The sequence below is a fragment of the Cetorhinus maximus genome, chromosome 3 (genome assembly GCF_964194155.1).
Source record: "Cetorhinus maximus chromosome 3, sCetMax3.hap1.1, whole genome shotgun sequence".
Taxonomy (NCBI): domain Eukaryota; kingdom Metazoa; phylum Chordata; class Chondrichthyes; order Lamniformes; family Cetorhinidae; genus Cetorhinus; species Cetorhinus maximus.
Genome location: NC_135881.1, coordinates 7276649 through 7301439, shown reverse-complemented (window position 1 = coordinate 7301439; position 24791 = coordinate 7276649). Strand labels below are relative to the sequence as shown.

Below are 24791 nucleotides of genomic sequence, written 5' to 3'. Positions count from 1 at the left end.
TTTAGTTACATTATGATGAGAAACTGGATGGTCATTCATAGAAACATGGATTAGCACAACATGGAAGTAGGCCATTCTGCCCTTCGAGTCTGCACCAGTTCTTTCAAAGTTAGTTCCACTCTGTCACTCTTTCCCACGCCCCTGCATTTTTTTTCCTTCCGGCATTTGCCAATTGCTTTTTAAAGACTGCTATGAAATTAATATCCACTTGCCTATCAGGCAATAGATTCCAAATTCTGACCACTAGTTGTGTAAAAAGGTTTTTCCTCTGTTGCCTCAGGGTTCTTTTGCCAATCCCCTTCAAACATTGGAAACAGTCCCGCTTTATTTATTCTATCTAATCCCTTCATGATTATAAATACCTCTGTCAAATCTTTTAGCCTTCTCTGTTCTAAGGAGAACAACCTCAGCTCCTGTAGCCCATACATGTAATCCTCATCCCTGCAAATTTTTATTACAGTAAATATCTTCTGTATCCCATCCAAAGCCTTCACCTCAGTCCTCAAGTCCTCAAGTATGCTGCAGAGAATTGGACACAATGGACAGGATTTTCTTTCTGGGCTGGTCCTCACCCTACCCATCTACCGCCCTACCTAGCTGCCACTCCTGCCACTCTATCCACTTGCCACCCTATCCACCTGCTACCCTAGCCACTTAGCCACTTACCTCACCCACCCTACCCATTTACCTCACCCACACTACCCACTTACATACCTACCCATTGACTCAATCACTTACCCATTCACTCATACTCTCATTCATTAACACATTGAAAAGCTGTTTAGTTGTCCAAAGCATTTTAGTGTGTTAGTGAACACTTACCAGAATATGGCAGCTTTGCTGTAAAAAAAAGAGATGTGGCTTGTCTTACCTCTAATGATCCAACATTACAAGGAAGCAGTTTGACGATGATTGCTGCTCCTTGGGAAATTCAGGCTATTGTTTTTGGCAGAATGGTAGAGCCACTTTGCAGTGGCAATCAGACTTTTCACTTTTTCCACTTCATTTGACCAGAGTTGAACCTAATGCATATTCACAGCCACGTTTATTGGGATATATATTGCTGGATTCCCTGAGTACCTTGGAATGCCCTGACAAACCCCAAGGTACTGGTGGAATGTAAATGGGCATGCAGAAGAAGCACATGCCTCCCCATCACAGTTCTCTGATTTTCTTTTCCTCTTTCTTGTGAATGGAGTGGAAAGCTGTACTCCATCCTTTTTTCTCACCTGCACCCCAGAATTGTGCTCTCAGTATTATACATTTTCTATATTCTAATATTTGTAATTAGGAACAAACAAAACTTGCATTTAGATAGATAATAGAAGATTAGTTTTGGTTTTCTGGTTGAAGTGGATGGGGATAGATTTGATGGTTACAGTACGTGTGCTAATGTGTCTGCTTTCATTGTTTGGTATGCAATGGCTAGCTGAGTTCTTCTGTTTGTTCTCAATTCATTTCAGAAGGTGGAGCTGCAGCCTTGGCTGATTGTGAGTCTGTACCTCCTGCTGATCTTAAAATGATTCCAGCAGCATTACCTCTGGGTTCAGCTAACTGCAATTAAACAGTCATAGCCATTCATTACCATTATTATGCACTATGTGTAAAACAAACCACTGCTTTCAAGTGAAGCAGCATTTCACTTGCATTTCCCCTAACTTAGTCTACTGCTTTCGTTGCTCCCAATGCGGTCTCCTCTACATTGGAGAGACCAAACGTAAACTGGGCAACCGCTTTGCAGAACACCTGCGGTCTGTCCGCAAGAAAGACGCAAACCTCCCTGTCGCTTGCCATTTTAACACTCCACCCTGCTCTCTTGCCCACATGTCTGTCCTTGGCTTGCTGCATTGTTCCAGTGAAGCCCAACGCAAACTGGAGGAACAGCACCTCATCTTCCGACTAGGCACTTTACAGCCTTCCGGACTGAATATTGAATTCAGCAACTTTAGATCTTTAACTCCCTCCTCCATCCCCACCCCCTTTCCGTTTCTTCCCCCTTCCTTTTGTTTTTTTCCAATAATTTATATAGATTTCTCTTTTCCCACCTATTTCCATTATTTTTAAATCTATACCTTTAATGCCCTGTCAGTCTTTCCACCCCACCCCCACTAGAGCTGTACCTTGAGTGTCCTGCCATCCATTCTTAATTAGCACATTCGTTTAGATAATATCACCACCTTCAACACCTCTTTGTTCCTTTGTCTGTGACATCTTTTGATTATCTGCTCCTATCACTGCTTGCTTGTCCCTACAACCAACCCCCCCCACCCCCGCCGGGCCAACTTCTCTCCCCCCACCTTAAACCAGCTTATATTTCACCCCTCTCCTAATATTACTCAGTTCTGATGAAGGGTCATGAGGACTCGAAGCGTCAACTCTTTTCTTCTCCGCCGATGCTGCCAGACCTGCTGAGTTTTTCCAGGTAATTCTGTTTTTGTTTTGTAAAACAATGATGTTGTAAGTTGTTCCCTCAGAGCTGCTGTGCCTCTGTAACTTAGCTGAAACTTTGATGGATCCCCGTTACACAGGAAAACAGCCTACTTTTAAAGATTGCAATGATTAATGAAACAATTTACTTACTGGTGCCAGGATCATAGTTGCAATCCAAAGGCGCATGATTTCAAAGCAATTTTATCTTACTTGAAAATTGTACTTGATCATGGATCTCTTGGAGCTTATTTAAGTGTTCGCTTTCCTACTTATGTTTGGAAGAACATTTGGACTCCTCCTCCCTTGTAGTATTTGAGTTTTGAAATACAAGTTGTTCAGTTGTAATTTGTATTGATCTGGTGGTATCAAACTCTGTGGCCTGGATTTTACTGTGTGGCAGTCATCATTCAAAGTGTGTCAGGGAGCAACTTTGAACTAATGTGATTTTTCTTGACCTGGGAATCTTTAGCATATGTAGAATGGCTTCTAGGGATATCAGAGCTTGCTGTTGGGCACTCTTATCATAGTGGTTTTCTTTAACTGGATAAGATAACTTAAAATGGCATCAACTTGACAATGTGAAAAATTGCCAATCTGGCCTATCTCTGTGCCATCAGTCTACTCCAATCATTAGCAAGATAATGGAACGTGTCACTGACAATAACTAGCTCACTGCTTATCAGCTTGGGTTCTGCCAGGGCCACACACACCCAAACCTCATTACATCCTCGGTCCAAACATGGGAATAAGAGCTAAATTCCAGAGGTGACGTGAGAGTGATTGCCCTTGACATTGAGGCAATATTTGTCTGAGTGTGGCGCCAAAGAGCCCCAGCAAAATTGAAGTCAGTAGGAATCATTATGAAAATTCCCCATTGGTTGAAGCCATACCAAACACAAAGGAAGATGGCTGTGGTTACTGGAGGTCAGTCATCTCATTCCTAGGATATCACTGCAAGAGTTCCTCAGGATAGTGTCCTAGGCCCAGCCATCTTCAGTTGCTTCATCAATGACCTTTCGTCCAAGCTAAGGTCAGAAGTGGGAATGTTCGCTGAAGATTGTGCAGTAGTAGTAAATGAAATTAGAATGCAGATGAAGCAACGGCAAGCATCAAATAGGATCAGAATGCAGAATGATGTTAAAGGCACGCAGCATTCGCAACAAGGTTGACAATGATTTGAAAGCACAAATAGAGGGAAATGGGTATGATTTAATTGTCAGTACAGAGATGTGGCTACAGGGTGACACATGGGAAGATTGGGAACTGAATATCCTTTCTCGTTTAGGAAGGATAGGCTAAAAGGAAAAGGAGGTGGGCTAGCGCTCTTAATAAGGGATGAGATCAGTACATTAGTAAAGAGAGGATCTTAGATTGAAGCATCAAGATGTAGAATCAGGTTGTCTGGAGCTAAGAAATAGCAAGGGGCAGCAAACATTAGTGGGAGCTGTTTACAGACCGCTAAACAGTAGTGAGAATAGTCATTTGGTAGTTCAGAACTTGAGTATTGCTGAAAAAAGATGTGAAAACTTTTCGTCTTGCTCTCATCAGGACACTTTGCAAGAACACAATATAAGGGGAAAACAACAATTTAGACTGTATGTGAAGAGAGTGCTGATTGGTTGGCAAATGGACTCTGATTGGTAGAGGTGTTGCCAAGGAGAATGCACCAGTGATGGTGACTGACAGTGGGAATGCCTTTACCGATCAGAGTCAAGCTGGTTTAAATTTCAAACAGTGCTTGGCAGTTAACATTCTACTGGGGAAGGATTGTGGTCCACATTGTTACCAATGACTTAAGGCTATGTTTCTATGAAAAGGGATGATGTCCTGAGAGCAAATTTTAGGGAGCTACAAAACATAGAAACATAGAAAATAGAAGCAGAAGAAGGTCATTTGGCCCTTTGAGCCTGCTTCGCCATTCAATATGATCATGGCTGATCCTCTATCTCAATGCCATACCCCCGCCCTCTCTCCATACCCCTTGAAGCCTTTAGAGTCTAGAAATCTATTTCCTTCTTAAGGGGATTGAAAAGCAGGATTGCTAAAGCAGTGATCTCAGGATTTCTCCCAGTCCGAAGTACTTGTGAGCATAGAAATAGGAGAATTGTGTGATTGAACACGTGGCTGGAAAGCTGGTATAGGAGGGAGAGCATCAGTTTTCTGAGGCATTGGGACCAGTTCTGGGGAAGGTGGGACCTGTACAAGCCAGACAGTTTACACCTGGACAGGACTGGAATGGATATCCTCGCGGGGAGGTTTGCCAGTGCTGTTGGGGTGTATGTAAACCAGATTGGCAGGGGGTGGGAACCTGAAGGCAGATTCAGGTGGGACAAATTCAGAGCAGGGAACGTGAGACAGAAAATTAGCGAGTGACTCTGAAAGACAGAAGCAAAGGTTAAAAAGTGTACAGCACAGGAATTTGGCAGTGTTAAAAGGTATATATGCAAATGCAAGGAGTACAGTATAGATAGGCACATTGCAACATGATATCATTGCTATAATGAAACTTGGCTAAAAAGATGCAAAAATGGCAGCTCAGCAACCCATCATATAGAGTTTTCAGGCAGGATAGAGAGGGGGATAAAAAAGGTGGAGGTGTAGCATTATTGGTTAAGGAATCAATAACAGCTGTGAGGAGGGATGATGTACTAAATGAATCATCAAATGAGGCCATATGGATTGAGCTCAGAAATAAAAAATAGGCTGGAAGTGTACTGTAGACCCCAAAATAGTGAGAGGGAGATGGAAGAGCAAATATGTAGGCAAAGTTCTGAGTGCAAAAACAGTAGTTGGGACTTTGGCTACCCTAATATCGACTGAGATATGAACAGTGTGAAAGGCACAGAAGACATAAAATTCTTGAACTGCATTTAAGAGAACTTTTTTAGCCAGCAAATAACAAGCCCAATGAGAGGGAGTGCAATACTAGATTTAGGGTGGATTCGTCCCAGATTTGCACTAGGTGTGATAGCTGGTGGGAAAAGGAATGTTTTACCTGCTGGCTGCAATGGCAGCTTTTCACACTGTATCATCCCAATCCCGCCTCATTTAATCATGCATTCCCAGGAAATGCGCTGTTTCGCTGGTGGGCGGCCTCTGATTCGCCTGCCATGCCGTCTCCTTGCCCTTCGTCAAACCGGGTGCTTCCAGCCCAGGACTACTGTACAGAAGAAATGGGCCTGAGAGGCAAGAAGACTGCAGCCCCCCAAATCAGTGACGTATCCCTGGAATGCTTTTTGGACGCAGTGGAGAGCTGCTGCGAAGTCCCCTAACCCTGCTTTGGGCAAAGGTCAGCAAACAAGGTCACCAATCCACCATGGGAGGCAGTGGTAGCAGTGATCAGCACCAACGCCCTGCAAAAGAGGACAGCCACCCAGTGCCAAAAGAGGATGAATCCTTTCCGCCAGGGTAAGTCACTCTTCTCGTCACTCTCAACACACACACTTACAAACCCTTCACACATCTGCAGGGATCTCACACCTCAAGGGACACACACCCTCACATCTCCATCAGGCTCATATCCTCTCAAGCTCACGTCTTCATCTTGTCCTTGGCTCCCCTCACCACACAAACGTTCTATGCAGTGCCATGTGTCCCGCTCACACTTAATCCATCTGTTTTCATGCAAGAGAAACTGGTTGACAACAGTGCGGAGAGGTCCCAGAGCAGGGATGGGAGTGACCCACATTAGGCCCCTCACTCACTTTAAGGAGCGGGACATTGCAGTGACTGGTGAGGACGTGGACCGTGCTTGTGGTAATGGTGAGGTTGGTGGCGAACATCCACGTGAGGATCCTGCACCACATCATCCCCCTCTCAATGCAATTGTGAGTGCTTTCTCTCCTGCTTTTGACTCTGCTGCCACGCACTAATCATCCCCATTTTTGTTTACAGGGAACTCTGCCAAGCCACCAACGCCCTCAGCCAGCCCAACCCTTAGCTCCATCTAGGCCCTCACCTCCAGCGAAAAGGACAGCTCCTTTATTGAAGAGCTGGAAATAGGCAGCCTGGAAGACCCGTCTGACCACTTACCCACACCCTCCACCAGCGCAGAGACATAAACCTTAGTGGGACCTAGATGTAGATCAGGCTCGCATCTGATCGTCATCACACGGACATTTGTCCACAGCAGGAGGAGGAGGGTTCACCCAAGCTCCCCGGCACTCGGAGGACTTCTGGGGAAGAGGCATCTCTGAGGTCCAAGTCATTTTTGCTTCGAATACTCACCACCTCTTGCAGCTGCCAGGTTACATGTGGGATGGCTCTGCGGTTCGATGATGACTTACTGCTCATCCTCAGACCAGTCCTGAGACACATTGCCAGAGGATATAGCTCGGTTCATTGGATCATCTCTGCCAGGGCCCTCCCCTCTCTGGAGCACCATGTTGTGTTTGTTGCAGCAGACCATGATGATTAGGAAGAAACAAGCCGGAGAATATTGCAGAGCGCTGTCTGCATGGTCCAAACATCAAAATCTCATTTGGTCTGCTCAATGATGGCCCTGGTAGATGCATTGCTGTCATGGTGGCGTATCTCAACCTTTGTCTGCGGATTTCTGAACAGGTTCCTTAAGCTATCGCTTCAGCAGGTATCCATTGGCTCCAAGAAGCCAACCATCCATAGGCTGTGATGGGCAGAACATCCGTGGCATCTTGGAGCGCCTAAGGATGTACGAGCCGTGACTACCCCCCAGAATAGCAGGCACACACCTGCATGATCCTTTGACGATGGTCACACATAAGTTGGACATTCATGGAATGAAAATCTTAACAATTGACAAATGCCCCTGTGTGGGCAGGGTGATTCTGACGATGTGGAATCTGTATGGGTAGAGCTGAGAAACACCAAGGGGCAAAAAACGTTATTGGGGGTTGTATACAGGCCCCAAACTGTAGTGGTGATGTTGGGAATGGCATTAAACAGGAAATTAGAGACACGTGCAATAAAGGAATATCTGTAATTATGGGTGACTTTAATCTGCATATAGATTGGGCAAATAATTTGGTCTGCTCAATGATGGCCCTGGTAGATGACACAAAGTTGGTGGGAGGGTGAGCTGTGAGGAGGATGCAGAGGTGCTTCAGTGTGATTTGGACAAGCTGAGTGAGTGGGCAAATGGATGGCAGATGCAGTATAATGTGGATCAATGTGAGGTTATCCATTTTGGTAGCAAAAACAGGAAGGCAGATTATTATCCGAATGGCTATAAATTGAGAGAGGGGAATGTGCAACGAGACCTGGGTATCCTTGTACACCAGTTGCTGAAGGTAAGCATGCAGATGCAGCAGGCGGTAAGGAAGGTAAATGGTATGTTGGCCTTCATAGCCAGAGGATTCGAATACAGGAGCAGGGATGTCTTGCTGCAATTGTACAGGCCTTGGTGAGACCACACCTGAAATATTGTGTGCAGTTTTGGTCCCCTTATTTGAAGAAGGATGTTCTTGCTATAGAGGGAGTTTACCCGACTGATTCCTGGGATGGCAGATGGCAGGACTGACATATGAGGAGAGATTGAGTCTATTAGGATTATATTCGCTGGAGTTCAAAAGAATGAGGGGGATCTCATAGAAACCTATCAAATTCTAACAGGACTAGACAGGGTAGATGCAGGAAGGATGTTCCTGATGGTGGGGGAGTCCAGAACCAAGGGTCACAGTCTGAGGATACAGGGTAGACCATTTAGGACTGAGATAAGGAGAAATGTCTTCACCCAGAGAGTGGTGAGCCTGTGGAATTCGCTACCACAGAAAATAGATGAGGCCGACACATTGTATGTTTTCAAGAAGGAGTTAGATGTAGCTCCTGGGGCAAAAGGGATCAAAGGATATGGGGAGAAAGCAGGAGCAGGCTATTGAGTTGGATGATCAGCCATGATCATAATGAACGGTGGAGCAGGCTCAACGGGCCAAATGGCCTACTCCTGCTCCTATTTTCTATGTTTCTATGTGAGCTGAAGCTTGATATATGGCTCAAAGAATGACCCCAATGCATAAAAGTTCAAGGCCACAATTATCTTGAGAGCAACAAGCTAGAATGGCCACCAACATAATTTGAACTGACTCCCCATCCAGCAAAGGGAGGTCCCTGTCTTCCTGGAGCGATGCAATCTGCAAAGACATTTATGCTCTGAGAGCTGAAGGTAATTCATCCTTTGCCCGTAGAATCTTCGTGCAGGACAGTGTCTTCTCCTGCCTTAGACTAGATGCTATTGTCTGTCTTGTTCTGGCCCTGTGCAGCAGCAGGTTCTTCATCAGGCAGACTGCAGTGCGCATCTGTCCCTGGACAGCTGGTCTCCTATGCCTCCTTCTCAAATTTCCTTCTCGCTAGAGAAGCCTCCTGTAGAGTGCACAATCCCCATGGGGAAAGCGATCTCTTTTTCCTCTGCTGGGGTCCTCACCCTCTAGGATAGCCCTTGATCGCTCCTTGTTTGTAATGTCAGCCTGGCTGGGATTTTCCGTGCTCTCTGGTGTCGGTTGTGTTAGGTGGCGTGAGTGGACATTATGGCATGATCGGTTTCACGACAGCATGAAACCAGTTTGTGATCATCCGCTCAGCCCGCCAATGTCGGGCCGCATTTCCCGCCATTGGAGGTTGGGAACCTCTTTGTAATACATTTGCATATCATTATTAGGCCACTGGAATCATCTCCCCTTCTGGATAGTCCACCCACGTCGATGGGAAAGCACGCTGACTTTATTCACAACAGCATAAAGAAGGCGTGCACTTGGCGGGCTGCATTTTGAGGGGAACGCGGAAGGGAATACACAATAACGTTGCACAGTGTTCACCAGGGCTGCCTGTTGGACTTCAAGCTTGAGGTGTGTTGTTGGGGGGGTGGATGGGGGGTGCAGGGGCAGTTCTGCGGTTGAGGTGACTTGGGAAAGGGGGCGAGGGCAATCCTGTGGTTGAGGTGACATGTTGGGGGCAAGGGCAGCCCTGCGGCTGAGCTAACTTGAAGGGGAATGCTAGGGCTGCCCTGTGGCTGAATGTAGTGCACAAGCATTCGGGGTGGGAAGGAGTAGGGTGGGTGAGAGAAGTGGTCACACATTAGGGACACCATATATAGGGTAACCATTCCTCTGTAATTGAGATAGTTCAGGTGCAGCCATTGATATGATTGGAGTCAGGCATCTAGCTTATCTGTCCACTCAAGCAACGCAGAAGCATCAAAGTGCCATGAAGTGCTCCAGAGCTTTTCACCCCTTGAGCACAGACTGCAAAGTAATGAGCTTTTAGTGGACTGCAGAACAGTTGGATGACTGTTCATTTTGTACAATCTCCTTGCTAAAGCTGGCCATGCAGCAGTCACTGGTGGGGGGCGCTCACAGCCCCTTGCAATGTCAGCATCCCGGTTTGGACCAGTTCAATGGTTCAAGTTAACAGTGCTGTCTTGCAGCGCAGGTTAGGAGAATGCCTGAGCTGAGAGCACAGCATGCAGTGCAATGGGCAAAGCTGCCGCCAATCGGTCAGGTGGAGGTGGGTGGGGTTTCAGGCAGCCATGAAGCGCACCAACCTCTGGCCATCTAAGTGGTGGTCAGCGCTCTCCAGGATGCATTAAGGGGCCTTCAGACTGCCTTGTGGCATACAGAGAGCGAAGATGACAGAGGAGAGAGTGACTGAGGTGCCTGGCTGCACAGAGGGAGGAGCAGCATCCTCAGGAAGAAGGGGTGGCTGGGGCTCCTGCATACGCCGCCAAAGAGGTGCCGTGAGCTCTGGTCGGGCTTAGTGACACCCAGGGTCTATAGACGCTACCTCTCATTCCTGCAGATGAGCAAGAACCAGTGTCACCGAAGGCTGTGCATGTCTAGGGAACTGGTTGGTCACATCTGACACCTGCTGCAGGATTTGGCACCACGGGACATGGGGGGCATCTACTGCCAGCAGCTATGAAAGTCACGGCGGCGCTCAATTTCTATGCCAGTGTATCCTTTCAGAGCTCCACAGATAACCTCTGTAGGATATCACAAGCCTCCACCCACAAATGCATCCATGAGGTCATGGATGCCATCTTTGCAAGAGCACACAACTATATGCAATTCGCCCGGGACCAGGATAGCCAGGATGTAAGAGCGATTCGATTTGCCCAGATCTCGGGTTTCCCACAGGTGCAGTGTGCTATCGACTGCACTTACTCAAGTCTCTGTCACAACACGCGGTCAACAAAATCAACCGCAAGGGATTCCATTTGTTGAATGTGCAGCTGGTGTGTGACCACCAGACACGCATCCTGCAGGTGAGCGCATGGTTTCCATCGAGTGTGCATGACTCCTGCGTTCTCAGTCTGTCACAGACCACTGACATAGTCCAGGGTCCACAGAAGCTGCAGGGATGGCTCCTCGATGACAAGGGCAGAGGACGTGGCTGTTGATACCCGTGCAGTGACCTCGGACTTCAGCAGAGTGAAGGTATAAGGAGGCTCATGCTGCAACTCACAACTTGGTGGAGCAGCAACTCACAACTTGGTGGAGCAAAACATCGGGATGCTGAAAATGAGGTTCCGGTGCCTGGACTGGTCTTATGGAGCCCTGCAACATAGTCCACAGAGGGTGTTACACATAGTTGTCATCTGCTATGCCCTTTACAAGCTTACACTGCAATGGGGAAAGGAGCTGGCTGAGGAGGAGATGAAGGAGCTGCAGGTTTTATAGATGAGGAGTGCGCCGACAGGGATGAGGGTGAGGAGGTCCTCGAAGGTGATGATGATGGGGATGAGGCCCTTACACTGGCCAGACGAGGCAGGCGTGCTCCGGAGGCTCATATAGCTGCTAGATTTGTGGAGGATGATGACATGAAGTGAGGAGAACCCATAGATCCTCACATTGCATCTGTGAATGTTTGACTCCAATCTGGCTTATGGCAGCTTAAATACGCTCTGTGAGAATGGTCCTGACATGGAGACACAATGGAGGCCCTAATAGTCGCTCGATTGCAGGAGGATGATGACGACATGCAGTGAGGACACTCACAAAGCCTCTGAGAATGCCTGACTCCTGTCTGGCCAAGGGCAACTCGCGCTCTGAGATCAAGGTCATATAGAGACGCAGCCATGACATGTTAAAAGCACCTGATCCTTTGTGTGCCTTCAGCACCTGACCCCTTCAGGAGAACAGGGTCAGTGGTCACAGATGCTGAAGAGATGGGGGCCAGCCCCACCTTAAAGGTGCTGAGAGCGCACAGAGTGCATGACGAGACTCTCTGATGTCTGCGCTCTACATTCTGACAGCAATGACGAGCACTGTTGAGGTGCAGGGATCAGTAATGTGCCCATGGAATGTGAGGCTGGACCATTGCTTTGGTCTGAAGGCTGCACAAAGCACAGGGAAAAGGCCCTGGACTGAAACAGTTGCCTTTATCTTGTGCAGAAAGGTTTCACATCTGAGTGACATAAACACTGCTCATCAGAACAAGGAGCCAAAGGCAGGGAGCCATTCTTGAGAGTTTATTGACAATAGTGAACAGTAGGTACAAGTGTTTAACACCCGTGCCCAGGACGTGCAACAACATCTTCTTACACCCGGTGTGGAGGGGGGCAGGGTGGAAGAAGATCTCCTTGTGAGCCTGCTCCTGGGCCTGGCCACGTTGGCCATTAACAGGCCCAGGGAATGGGCAATTGAGGGGTCGTCCGACCCAACTGCCTGCCCCTCTTCCACAGCTATGTTCACGGTCGGGTGTCCCTGGAGACGGAACACGCAGTGTCTGCTGGCACCATCGAGGCCTTCCGTGCTCAGTGGGCACTGCAGGGACTGGGGTGTTTTATCAACCCTCTTAATCATATTTTGGTTTAATGTTTGTAAGTTTTCTTTCAATTTTGTCTTTTCTTTTTGCAGTTTCCCTTTAAGGGGCTGCCTTTTACTTTGCCCCTGATTTTGCGAATTTAGTTTTTTTGGTTGTACTCAGAAGAGTTACATCTTAACTTTACTAATCCTGCCGCTACATCTTTGTGCTCCCTGGCCATCCACAGTGGAGGTGGGGGCAGCCTGCTGACTGCTACGCCCTGTCTGTGATGATCTTGATGGGCGTCCTGTGGACAGCTGAGACGTGGAGGGACCGGGCCACTTCTGGGGTCCTGCATTGTGGCTGTGGCACCCTCCTCGGCCCGTGGAGTTGGGGCTGCTGAGGTCACAGGAAGAGGGGATTCGGATGGGCCGGACACTCCCAGAGTCGCCTGGATTGATGGATGGCCCCAGGGGACATTTGCTGACTCTCCTTCCTATGGGTGCCCAATAGCTCCTGGCTGACTCCTTGAGGAGAGAGGAGATAGGATAGCTGAAGTGAGATCGAGTTGCCCCACACCCCTCTCGCGTACACACTGTTGGAGGCTAACTGTGGCATCAATGAGTGCAGGAGCGTCATTCTGGACCAAGGTCTCCAAGGCGGCTGCCATCCTACCAGTGTTGACCTTGGTGCGTTGGCATGCCGGCGCTATCACCTCAGCCTGAAGGCGGATGGTCGCCTCCATCGTGCTTTGCAATCTGAGGAGTGCAGCAGACACCCCTTCCTGATGTTCCCAAGCTTGTCTTTGCAGCTCCAGCAACTGTGGTATGACTGAGTCCAAAGGCTCGTCATCTGGACTCAGCAAATTTTTGGCCTCCAGCAGTCCACTGGGTGCTGGACACCTGGGTTGCAAGTTGCAAAAAAATGTTTTGGATTGGGGGAGAGCGGATTTTAGTAAAATAAGGCAGGATCTGGCCAAGGTAGACTGGGAACAGCTACTTGTGGGGAAATCTACAGAAGAGCAATGGGGGGCATTCAAAAAGGAAATGGGGAGGGTACAGGCTCAACATGTTCCCTCTAGGGTGATAGGAAGGAGTAAGAAGCCCAGAGAACCATGGATGACCAGAGATATTTAGGATACGATGAGAAGGAAGAGAGGATCAGCTGAGGCATTAGCGTAGTACAGAAAGTGCAGGGTGGAGCTTAAGAAAGCAATTAGGAGAGCAAAGAGGGGATATGAGAAAGCTCTGGCTGATAAAAGTAGGGAAAATCCCAAGATATTCTATAAGTTTTTCAAAGGGAAGAGGATAACCAGGGAAAGAGTAGGGCCCATTAGGGTCCAAGGGGACAATCTATGGGTGGAGCCAGAGGACATCGCTAGAGTGTTGTAGAGATAAGCCAGGGAACTACAGGCCAGTGAGTCTCACGTCAGTGGTAGGGAAACTATTGGAGAAAATTCTGAAGGAGGGCTTGGAGAGGCAAAGTTTGATCAGGGAAAGTCAGCATGGCTTTGTCAGAGGGAGGTCATGCCTAACAAATTTGATTGAATTTTTTGAGGTGACCAGGTGTGTAGATGAGGGTAGTGCAGTTGATGTAGTTTATATGGATTTCAGCAAAGCCTTTGACAAGGTCCCACATTGGAGACTTTTAAAGAAGGCAAATGCATATGGGATATAGGGTAATTTGATAAGGTGGATTCAAAATTGGCTTAGTTGTAGGAGACAGAGGGTGATGACAAAAGGCTGCTTTAGTGACTGGAAGCCAGTGTCCAATGGCGTACCACAGGGATCTGTGCTGGGTCCCCTATTATTTGTCATTTATATAAACGACATAGATGACTATGTGGTGGGTAGGATTAGTAAATTTGCGGATGACACAAAGATTAGCCGGGTGGTTAACAGTGAGGTTGAGTGTCTTGGGCTACAGGAAGATATAGAAGGGATGGTCAAATAGGCAGATAAGTGGCACATAGAATTTAACCCTGAAAAGAGTGAGGTCATACACTTTGGAAGGAGTAATTTGACAAGGAAATATTCAATGAATAGCATGACACTAGGAAGTTCTGAGGAACAATGGGACCTTGGCGTGTTTGTCCATAGATCTCTGAAGGCGGAGGGGCATGTTAGTGGGGTGGTGAAAAAGGCATATGGGACACTTGCCTTTATCAATCGAGGCATAGATTACAAAAGTAGGGAGGTCATGTTGGAGTTGTGTAGAACCTTGATGAGACCACAGCTGGAGTACTGTGTGCAGTTCTGGTTGCCACATTATAGGAGGGATGTGATTGCACTGGAGGGGATGCATAGGAGATTCACGAGGATGTTGCCTGGGATGAAACATTTAAGTTATGAAGAGAGGTTGGATAGACTTGGATTGTTTTCGCTGGAGCAGAGAAGACAGAGGGGCGACCCGATCGAGGTGTACAAGATTATGAGGGGCATGGATAGGGTGGATAGGGAGCAGCTGTTCCCCTCAGCTGAAGGGTCAGTCCCGAGGGGACACAAGTTCAAGGTGAGAGGCAGGAGGTTTAGGCAGGGGGATGTGAGGAAAAACTTTTTTATCTGGTCTGGAATATGCTGCCTGGGAGGGTGGTGGTGGTGAGTTGCCTCATATCCTTTAAAAAGTACCTGGATGAGCACTTGGCACATCATAACATTCAAGGCTATGGGCGAAGTGCTGGAAAATGGTATTAGGTAGGTAGTTCAGGTGTTTCTCGCCTGTCAGTGCAGACTTGATGGGCCGAAGGGCCTCTTCTGCACTGTGTGATTCTGTGCAGTCCCTGCTGCCGCCTGCTGTGGATCAGACAGTGTGAAGTGCTCACCAGATTGTGATCTTGAGGCTATTCTAAAGCTAGGTCCCACCGAAGTGAGTGTCTCTGTGCTGCTGGAGGATGTGGGTGAGTGCTGTGACGGGACTTCAAGGAGGGTACCTTCAGATTCCTCTTTAGAGGTTTCTTCGGGGCTTGATTGGAGGCCCTGGGTCATGGACTCTGTCGGCTGCTTCACAGACGTGCCTGCGGAAGCAAGGGGAAATAATTAGTGCATGGCAGTGGCCTGTGAAACAGGACACATCACTCACAGAATGGTCATATGATGGATGTTGCACTGCAGGACCCTCACTTGGTAGAGCATCGTCGACCTCACTGTCAGCATAGGAAAGGTCTAGATCATCGCCAACCAGCTGAATGTTTTCAAAGTCCATGAGGACCTTGATTTCAGGCATTCGTCCACCAGTCTGCGATCTCTCCCTTTTGTTGTGTGCCAGCTTGACCTGCATGAATAGAGATGGAGTGTAAGCAGGACACCTGCCAGGCCAGATGATAAGTATGCCTAGCAAGTGTGGGCAGTGAGTAGTCCCGTGGACGGGAAGAGGACAATGAAGTTGTGTACGAGAGAGTGAATGGTGATGCCCCTTGAACTGGCAGTGAGTGAGATCCCTGTGAATGTGTGATGGGTTTGTGAGTGTGTGAGTTGAGAGTGTGAGAAGAGTGACCTACCCTGGTGGAAAGGAGGAGATCATTCATCCTCTTGCAACACTGGGTGTCTGTCCTCTTTTGAAGGGCGTTGGCGCTGACCACTACTGCCACTGCCTCCCAAGCCTGGTTGGTCACTCCGCTGCCCATCCTGTGGCCAGATCGGGGTAGAGGACATTGCATTAAGCCTCCACGGCATCCAAAAGGCATTCCAGTGATGCGTCATTGAACCTGGGGGCTGGAGTCTTTTTGCCTTTCGTGGCCATCTTCCCTGCAGTATTCATGGGCTAGAAGCACTGAGATGTCTGCGTGCAGCTGGACTTTAAATATGGTGCCCGGCATGCTGAAGCGGTGAGGTGATGGCGTGGCGGGCGAATGAGAGCTTCTCCTCCCCTCAGGTGCCGAGGGCCCCGACCTGACTCCTCCAGGGGAAGGAGCACCTGGAGGGATGTCGTGGTGCCCCGTTTCCCTCTCATGTTGCCAATGTAGGAACTCACCCATGGCAGCCAGGATGGAGTGCAGGTCTGCGCACATCTCTGTATTCTGCTGGACCAGAGTCTCCATGGTGTCCGCCATCCTCCCCATGGAGACCTCCATGCGCGCACATGTGGGGATCACTGCATCAGAGAACAGGCAGATGTACTCTTCCGCCTCGCATGCCAGTCTGTTGAGGGCTTTCAACAGCCCTGTGTGATGTTCACCCATCTTCTGCTGACTCTCCACGATGGGTTAGAAGGCCAAACCCAGAGATTCATCATCTGACTTGGACCTCACAGACGCCTCCTCCCCAGCAGTCCTCCGAGTGCCGGGGAGCTTGGCTCAACCCGCCTCCTCCTGCTGCGGACACATGTCCGTGCTATGATCACCAGATTGTGAACCCGAGCCTGCTCTAGATCTAGGTCCCACCCAGGTGTATGTCTTTGCTCTGGTGGAGGGTGCGGGTAAGCACTGTGATGGGTCTTCCAGGCTGACTTTCCACCTCAGGAGGAGGTGCCCTCTTGGCTGCAGATGAGGACGTGGATGGAGCTGACTGGCTTGCTGAAGGTGTCGTTTCGGTCCTTTGGCAGAGCACCCTGTGAACCAACGTAGAGATCTTTAATGCATGGCAGCAGAGTCAAATGCAGGAGAGAGAGCGCTCACAGTTGTGTTGAGGGAGGGATGATGTGGAGCAGGATCCTCAGATGGTGTTTGCCACCAACCTCACTGTCCCCACTGGCAGGGTCCACATCCTCACCATGATGGTGCACTCTTCAAAGCGAGTGAGGCGCCTAATGTGGGCCACTCCACCCCCAGTCTGGGTCCTCTCCCTGCTGATGTGAGCCAGCTTCCCCTGCATGGGAACAGATGGAGCGAGTGTGAGCAGGACACATGGCACTGTGTGGAATGTTTGTGTGGTGAGTAGTGCCATGGTCGGAATGAGGATGTGAGCTTCAGAGGATATGAGCCTGATGGAGATGAGAGGGTGCATGTGAGAGTTAGCGGTGTTGTCCCTTGAGGTGTAAGATCCCTGTGGATGTGTAATGGTTTTGAGAGTGTGATGAGAAGGATGAGTTACACTGGCAGAACGGATGAGACCATTCATCCTGTAGTGGCACTAGGTGGCTGTCCTCTTTTGCAGGGCATTGGCGTTGCCCACCGCTGCTACTGCCTGCCATACTGGATTGGTGATGCCGCTGTTCATCCTGCAGCCAGTGCAAGGGTAGAGGACATCATGGCAGGCCTCCACTGCATTGAAATGGCATTCCATTGACCCGTCATTAAACTTGGGGGCTGCAGTCTTTTTGCCTTTTGTTGTCATTTTCCCCACAGTAGTCGTGGGCTGGAAGCAGTAAGATGTGTGCACATGGTTGGACTTTAAATATGGCACCCGGTGTGCAGAAGTGGTGAGGTGATGGCGTGGCAGGTGAATGAGAGCCCGCCCGCCATGGAAACAGCATGTTTCCTGGGATGCATAAGTAATGTGGAGGGTTTGGGATGATACGGTATGAAAACTCGCCATTGTAGCCCACAGGTAAAACATCTTTTTACCCGCCTGCTACTGCACTTAGTACAAATCTTGGATGATTCCGCTGTTATGGCACAGCCAATGGTAAATGCTGAGATGTTGAAATTGAAAAGGGAAACTTGAAACAACTGCCACAACTTGTTTTGCAATTTTGTATAAATTTCGAGATGCGTACCTTGAACTCAGTAGTAATAAGACCACCAAGTCTTGTAGCTTTTACAAAACAAGATTAAACATTTATTGAAATGATTTCCAAATACACACATAGATTTACAAATTACTACTATGATAACTTCTAAATCCCCATGTCAATCTAACTCCCAGTTACACTTTTGTTAAGGCAACAGTAAGACACATAGATTTTAAAAGACAGACAAAGAAATATGATACCCTGAACCAGTCGAATTCAAAGTGAGTTTTCTTAACTTCAGTTCTTTGAAAACAGAAGCCTGAGGCATAGATGATAAAGGCTTTTCACACTTGTTAGTTTTTAAAAATGCCTTCCCTTCCATACAACCTTTGCTCCTTTCTCATACTTTCCCTTTGCATGCAAATTCCCATTGTTTCACTATGTTTTTGGACTTCATCTTTCTGATAATAAAAATCTCTCCTAGCACTAAGTTTTACCAGTAATCTTTGGGAAAAATAAACACACTCTTTCTAAACTTCTCCTGGCTAGGTGACACATTTCACTCCCTCTTATGAAAACAATCTAGTCTGGTTTATTTAAAAATGCAAATGTTTCCTTGACATATATGTTTCAAAACTTCCCCCGTGTTTACCATGTTTACATCAAAGCCTTCAACCAGCTGCCTATAGTCCAATTAAGTCACATACACACACACATACACACACACATATAGACACAGATATCAGTATTTTACAATAAATTCCAGTAACATTATGAGAATTATTATCTCTTCCGCCCAAAGCCTCCTAACAGCCAAATTCTGCCACCTTCAGCAGCAGACTCTGCTGCTACATGCAGCTATGGTCCTTTTTGCAGGTCCTTTCGTCTGCCCTTGTGCCACCTCATTTTTTTCTTTTATTCTTTCTCGGGACGTGGGTGTCTCTGGCTAGGCCAGCATTTATTGCCCATTCCTAATTTCCCTTTAAAAGGTGGTGCTGGTGAGCCACCTTCCTGAACTGCTGCAGCCCAAGTGGTGTAGCTACACCCAGTACTGTTAGGTTGGGAGTTCCAGGATTTTGACTCAGCAACCGCGAAGGAACGGCAATGAGTTCCAAGTCAGGATGGTGGGGAACTTGCAGGTGGTGATGTTCCCATGGATCTGTTGCCCATGTTGTTCTCGGTGGTAGAAGCCGTGGAGTTGGTAGTTGCTGGTAAAAGAACCTTGGTGAGTTGCTGCAGTGCATCTTGTAGATGGTATACACTGCTGCCACAGTGCATTGGTGGTGGAGGGAGTGAATGTTAAAGGTGGTGGATGGGGTGCCAATCAAGTGGGCTGCTTTGTCTTGAATAGTGTCAAGCTTCTTGAGCGTTGTTGGAGCTGCACTCATCCAGGCAAGTGTGGAGTATTCCATCACACTCCTGACTTGTGTCTTGTAGATGGTGGACAGGCTTTTGGGGAGTCAGGAGGTGAGTTTCTCACAACACAATTCCCAGTCTCTGACCTGATCTTTTAGCCACATCATTTATATGCCTAGTTCACTTTCTGGTCAGTGGCAATCCCCAGGATGTTGATATGTCTTATGCTTGTTGTAAATCACTCCCCGCACTTTTCCCAAGCACCTACCGAAAAATGGAGTGGCAACGTAAAGTTGGACTCATTTGCCTCTTTAACACTCTCAATAGCCTGTTAATTATTTTTTTAAAAATGGCGGGTGGGCAGGCTTCTGATTTCCGTTCCTGTTCTCCTTCTACATCATCAAAAGACTAGTGGGATGTTGTTGGATTGCCGATCCAGTGTCATCACGCCATATTTTATGTAAGCTCCGTGGGGTGCCAATTCATGGCCATAAAATCCAGCCTCTTATCTTTTTGACCCATGTTTGGTGAAAAAGTGTTTCCTGAAGGCCTGAGCTGTAGCCAAAAGAAAGTTAATGTACTTATCATTGCAATTTACTTCAGTCTCAAAAATAAGATTTTTCTAGAATATTCTTTCACAGTACATGTTACTAAATGGTTATTTGCTCAATTTGTTTGTATTTCTGATTTGATGGTAATAAGTAGCACTTTCTGCAGTTAAACAATTACTACATAAGTTTTGAACTATCTCTTTCTTTAACGACAGTAATAAAACAGCACAGAAGTGCATGCTTAAGAAGAAATGCATCTACACATGCTCCAGCTCAACAAAGACCGAGAAAGGTTCGACGTGCCCTTAATTTTGATACTCCTTGTAATGCTCCTGTCACCGACAGAGATCCAGACAATCCCCCTGTTGAAAGAGCTGCTGCTGAAAGGAGGGGCGATGTTCAGGCTGTGGCATTGCGTGACCATGGAACAGGTATTAATGTTATTAACAAAGAGGGGATATTTCTGTTTTTAATATTGATTAAATATTAATTATTAATTTTAGCTCCCCGAACCTCTTTTACTGTTCAGTGAGATCATGGCTGATCTGCAACCTAATATAGTATACCCATGTTTGCTCCATATCCCTTAACACCTTTAGATAAGATGGAAAACTAACAGTTGATTTAACATTAACTGCCTTCTGCGGAAGAGAGTTTGAAATTTCTACAACCTTTGTTTCGAGAAGTATCACCTAATTCCATTCCTGAAAAGTCTGGCTTTAATATTTAAACTATGCCCACTAGCCCTAGACTTCCCATTTAGCGGAAATAGTTTCTCTCTACCTATTCCCCTTGCTATTTTGGAAAGTCTCAGTCAAATCACCACTTAAGCTTCTAACTCCGGGGCATACAACTTTAGGATGGAATTTCATGCAAAGACGCTGGCCCTGACCCCACACACCCCTGTTCCCCACCTTAAAAAATGGGGCAGTGCTGCCTCTGTGGAGCCAGGAAGCCCTAAGGAGTTTTAACAGTCACCGAGCCTTAATTGGTTCAGGGTTAGACTTTCAACCCCATCTGGGACCAATCAAATAGTTGACAGCTGTCTAGTCCTAACATTGCCACCAGGAGCAGTGGCTACTGCTGGGACTCCAGGTTGTCCTCTCCATGATTGTCACTGGAGCCAAATTAGAAGGTGAGTGGCAGGGTGGTGATTCTGCTGGGGCCAGGATGGTAGGCTTGGCTTGGCAAGAGGTGCTGGGATCAGGGGGCAGGGTGGAATAAACAAATGAGAGAGCAGTTAATCCTGTAGGATGGGCCTCCACCTGTAATCTTTCCTCATAATTTAATCCTTGGAGTCCAGGAACCATTTTGGGAAATTTATGTTGCATTCCCTGCAAGACCAATATTTCCTTAAGGCGTGGTGCCCAGTACTCCCGATGTGGTCTAACCAGGGCTTTGTATAGCTGAAGCATGACTTCTACCCTCTAATCCTCTAGAGTTAAAGGCTAGCATTCCATTAGCCTTTTTGATTATTTACTGTACTTGTTCACGTCGATGTACCTGGATCCAAAGTTTATTTGGACCTCCACTGTTTCTAGCTTTTCACTATTTAGAAAGTACCCAGTTCCATCCTTTTACATCCAAAATCAATGACCTGACATTTGCCTTCATAGAAACCCAGTTGCCACAATTTTGCCCATTCTTTTAATCTATCATGGGCAGCATGGCACATTTGCTTCTTAACGTTGTATAATGCAAATCAATATTTGTAATTTCTTTTATGAAGAAATCTGACCTGAAGAATTATAAGCAAATTTATTGAGAATTCTGGAGAAGGCATAGCAGGAATAAATCAGCATGCTTTCGAGACAAGGCCCTTGCTGATTCAATCAAGAGTGGTTTTGGGAGAGGTCTGAATGTAGTTCACCTGCCAATCGTTTTGCTTGAGTTAAAGAGGAAAACAAAATGTAGGAGATAAATTAAAACATGTAGTGGTTTATGCAGTGAGAGGTCAGGATAGGGAAAACACTGCCTGAGAGTGTGGTGGAGGTAGATTCAGTTGTGGCTTCCAAAAGGGAATTGCATAATTATCTGAAGAGACAAGATTTGCAAAACTATGGGAAGAAAGCAGAGGGACATGCTGTGTTGCTCCCACAGAAAGCCAGTGCTGAATGGCATCCTTCTGTGTTGTAACATTCTACATTTTGTTCTTTTAGTCAGAAGATGATCTTTTGTAGATTTAAGTGTCCACCAAACAGAATGGTAGCTAATGGAATTTTTCTTATTTGCATTTTGAATATGTTCACAGGAATTTTCCCGCTCCTCCTGTATCAAAAAAAAAGACAAAAAAATTTGGGGCTCTTCTGTGGAACGGCCACTAGCAATCCCATTAAAAATTGTTGGTTAGGCCACTCACTACTTGGTACAAATGGGTGGGTATACCATGCACAGTTCACACTGTGCTCATTCCCATATCTGGTACAATCCCCTTGGGGAAACTGTAAACCAAAACAACTAAAATTTACTGAATGACCCCTAAATTAAGAAATTACCATAATATTCCACTTGTTGTAGCTTTTACTTTAAGATGAATCAGAACCAATGCAAATTATACATGAATTAACAAGAAAGTCATACTTCAAATATAAGGATAAATTTCACTTGAAATAGTTGATGCAACAAAGATGCGTCTTATGCAACCACAAGCATTTGCATCACTCCCCACGCAAATGTATGTAACTACATGGTTTCACAATATGCCGTTCTTTATTTATGCAGGATAGGTCAGGGGTCCTATCCAAAAACAGATTTCACCTTCAAGTTTCTCAAGTTTTATCATTAGCAAGACACACTTCTACAAACCCTCTGTCCCTTGGGCCACGACAGTCCTGATGGTGTAGCTATCCAGAGTTCTTTTTCAACTGACCTACCAATGACACCCTGACTCACATTTTGGCCACTTAACTGGGAAGAAACACCAAGCTCTTTAGTGCCTCCAAGCTATTCACACAGCTTTCGAAGCTTAAGAGCTGGTTAAGCTAGCTTGCACAGTACCTCCAAGAGCTCCTGTCTCTTTTTCTACCAAACAAAACAACTGACCTCTCCCTGAGAGTGATTTGCTTTATCTCCTCGCAAGTATTCTCTGATAACCACTTTCTGTCTCCGTCAGCTTTCTCTTTGTGCCTGCATCTGTGTGCTGATCACCTTCACCTCTGCTTGTAAATCCCTTTTGTGGCCACAGCTCTCCTTTGTGTCTGCGAGTCATACGTTTCTTAACTTTCTTCCGGTTGATACTGCTTCCAGGTCAAGGATAGCCAGGTCACATGGATAAGTATTTCTTATTACGCAAGAAAATTACAGTTGAACTCTTTACAATTGATGTAAACTCTTAAAAGTCCTTTTCAAACATTTTTACAAACAGACATTTTAGAGAAATTACAAATTTTTCTTACTGTACTGCTTCCGGGTCAAAGATTGCCACACTTCAAAATTGCATTTGGAGTCCCACATAGTATAGAACCTTGATTTACACATAAACAGTCATCTGGGCTTGCTCTGCACTTATTCAAAAGCCATCTGAAAATAGAATGAGGATGCCCTTGATTGTTCAAGGCTGAACTTTCCACTCATCCAAATTTTATCCTCCTAGCCTCCCATGTTTCAGGTGAGGAAATCACCTTGTCTGTCATGACACCAATAATGCCAACATTCCAATTTATTTGTGAGTCTAGTAGCATAAAGAAGGTTTCTAGAATTCAGAAATTTTATTTTGGAAATAAAATAAAACTTACTGTGAGGTGTAAGCATCCTAGCTACAGAGGAAGTTGTGGTCGCCATGTTCCTGTACTGCAGTGAGACCTGGAGTGTGTATCAGTGGCTTATAAGACACTAGAGATATTCCAGCAACAGTGCTTCTGCTGTACCCTCAGGATTCAATGTTGAACAACTATTAGTGTTTTTCTTGAAGCCAGGTCCACAAACATTCAGGCAAAGCTCCTGCAAAATCAACTTCAATGGATTGGACACTGTCCTCAAGTCCGAAAACTGTCTCCCTGTCAGATCCTGTTTTCTCAACTTTCAAATGGCCAACATTCCAGGGGAGGACAAAGAAAACACTTGATTGACACTCTGAAGCTCTCCTTGAAGTGTGGCAGCATTGACCTTAATGACTGAGAGGAGCTTCTTACCAATTGTTCACAATGGCGACAACTTGTCCATCAAGTTGAATCACACTTTGACTCCCACATCTTAATGATGGTGGCAGAGAAGAAAAGGAAACAAATCTGGCACCCCGGATCCCTCTGCCCCGAGGAACATCCTGCCCCATGTGTTCAATGATGTGTGGGCTGAACATCAGCCTGCTCAGTCACACAAAGACCCATGGCACTCATCAGCCTGAGTAGACTTCAACCTCGAATCGAGTGACAGCTGCCGCCTTCACTGAGACCAAATGCAGGTTGGGTGACTGCTTTGCAGAATTCTTCCATTAAATCAGGAATTAAAAGTCTGATGATGACCACAAAACCATTGCCGATTGTCATAAAAACCCACCTGGTTCACTAACGTCCTTTAGGGAAGGAAATCTGATGTCCTTACCTGGTTAGGCCTACATGTTATTCCATACCCACAGCAATGTGGTTGACTCTTAAATGCCCTCTGAGCAAGGGCAATTAGGGATGGGCAATAAATATTGCCCTAATCAGTGATGCCCACATCCCATGAACGAATAATAAAAAAACTCTGTAAGCATGACCTAGAGCTTCAAGGGGCCTGCTATTTTAATTCTCCACCTTGCTCTAATGCTGATGTCTCTGTCCTCAGCCTACTGCAGTGTTCCAATGACGCTCAACGCAGGGTTGACAAACAGCACCTCATCTTTTGATTAGGCACTTTACAGCCTTCTGGACTCAACACTGAGTTCAACAATTTCAGACTGTAATCTCTGCTGCCCAGTTTTGTTTCCTTCTCTTTATATGTGTCGGCCTTAATTTTGTTTATCTCGCTTTGCATTTGGATGGCAGCAGTTCATTTTTTTACTACTAACACCTCTTCTGGACCTATGTTTTGTTTCTTACTTGCATATGAATATATGTATGTAGATACAAACATATGAATTAGGAGCAGGAGTAGGCTATCTGGTCCTTCGAGCCTGCGCCTCTATTCAATAAGGTCTTGGCTGATCTGATTGTG

The 24791-nt window shown here is 46.6% G+C and overlaps 1 protein-coding gene across 1 annotated transcript in view; it reads left to right on the top strand.

The window, feature by feature from the left end:
• Nucleotides 1-24791, top strand: part of LOC144672605 (uncharacterized) — a 177946-nt gene that overhangs the window by 105812 nt on the left and 47343 nt on the right. Inside the window, exon 3 of the mRNA XM_078534427.1 lies at nt 19874-20089. Coding sequence (XP_078390553.1) covers nt 19874-20089 — 216 coding nt within the window. The remainder of the gene's footprint in view (nt 1-19873; nt 20090-24791) is intronic.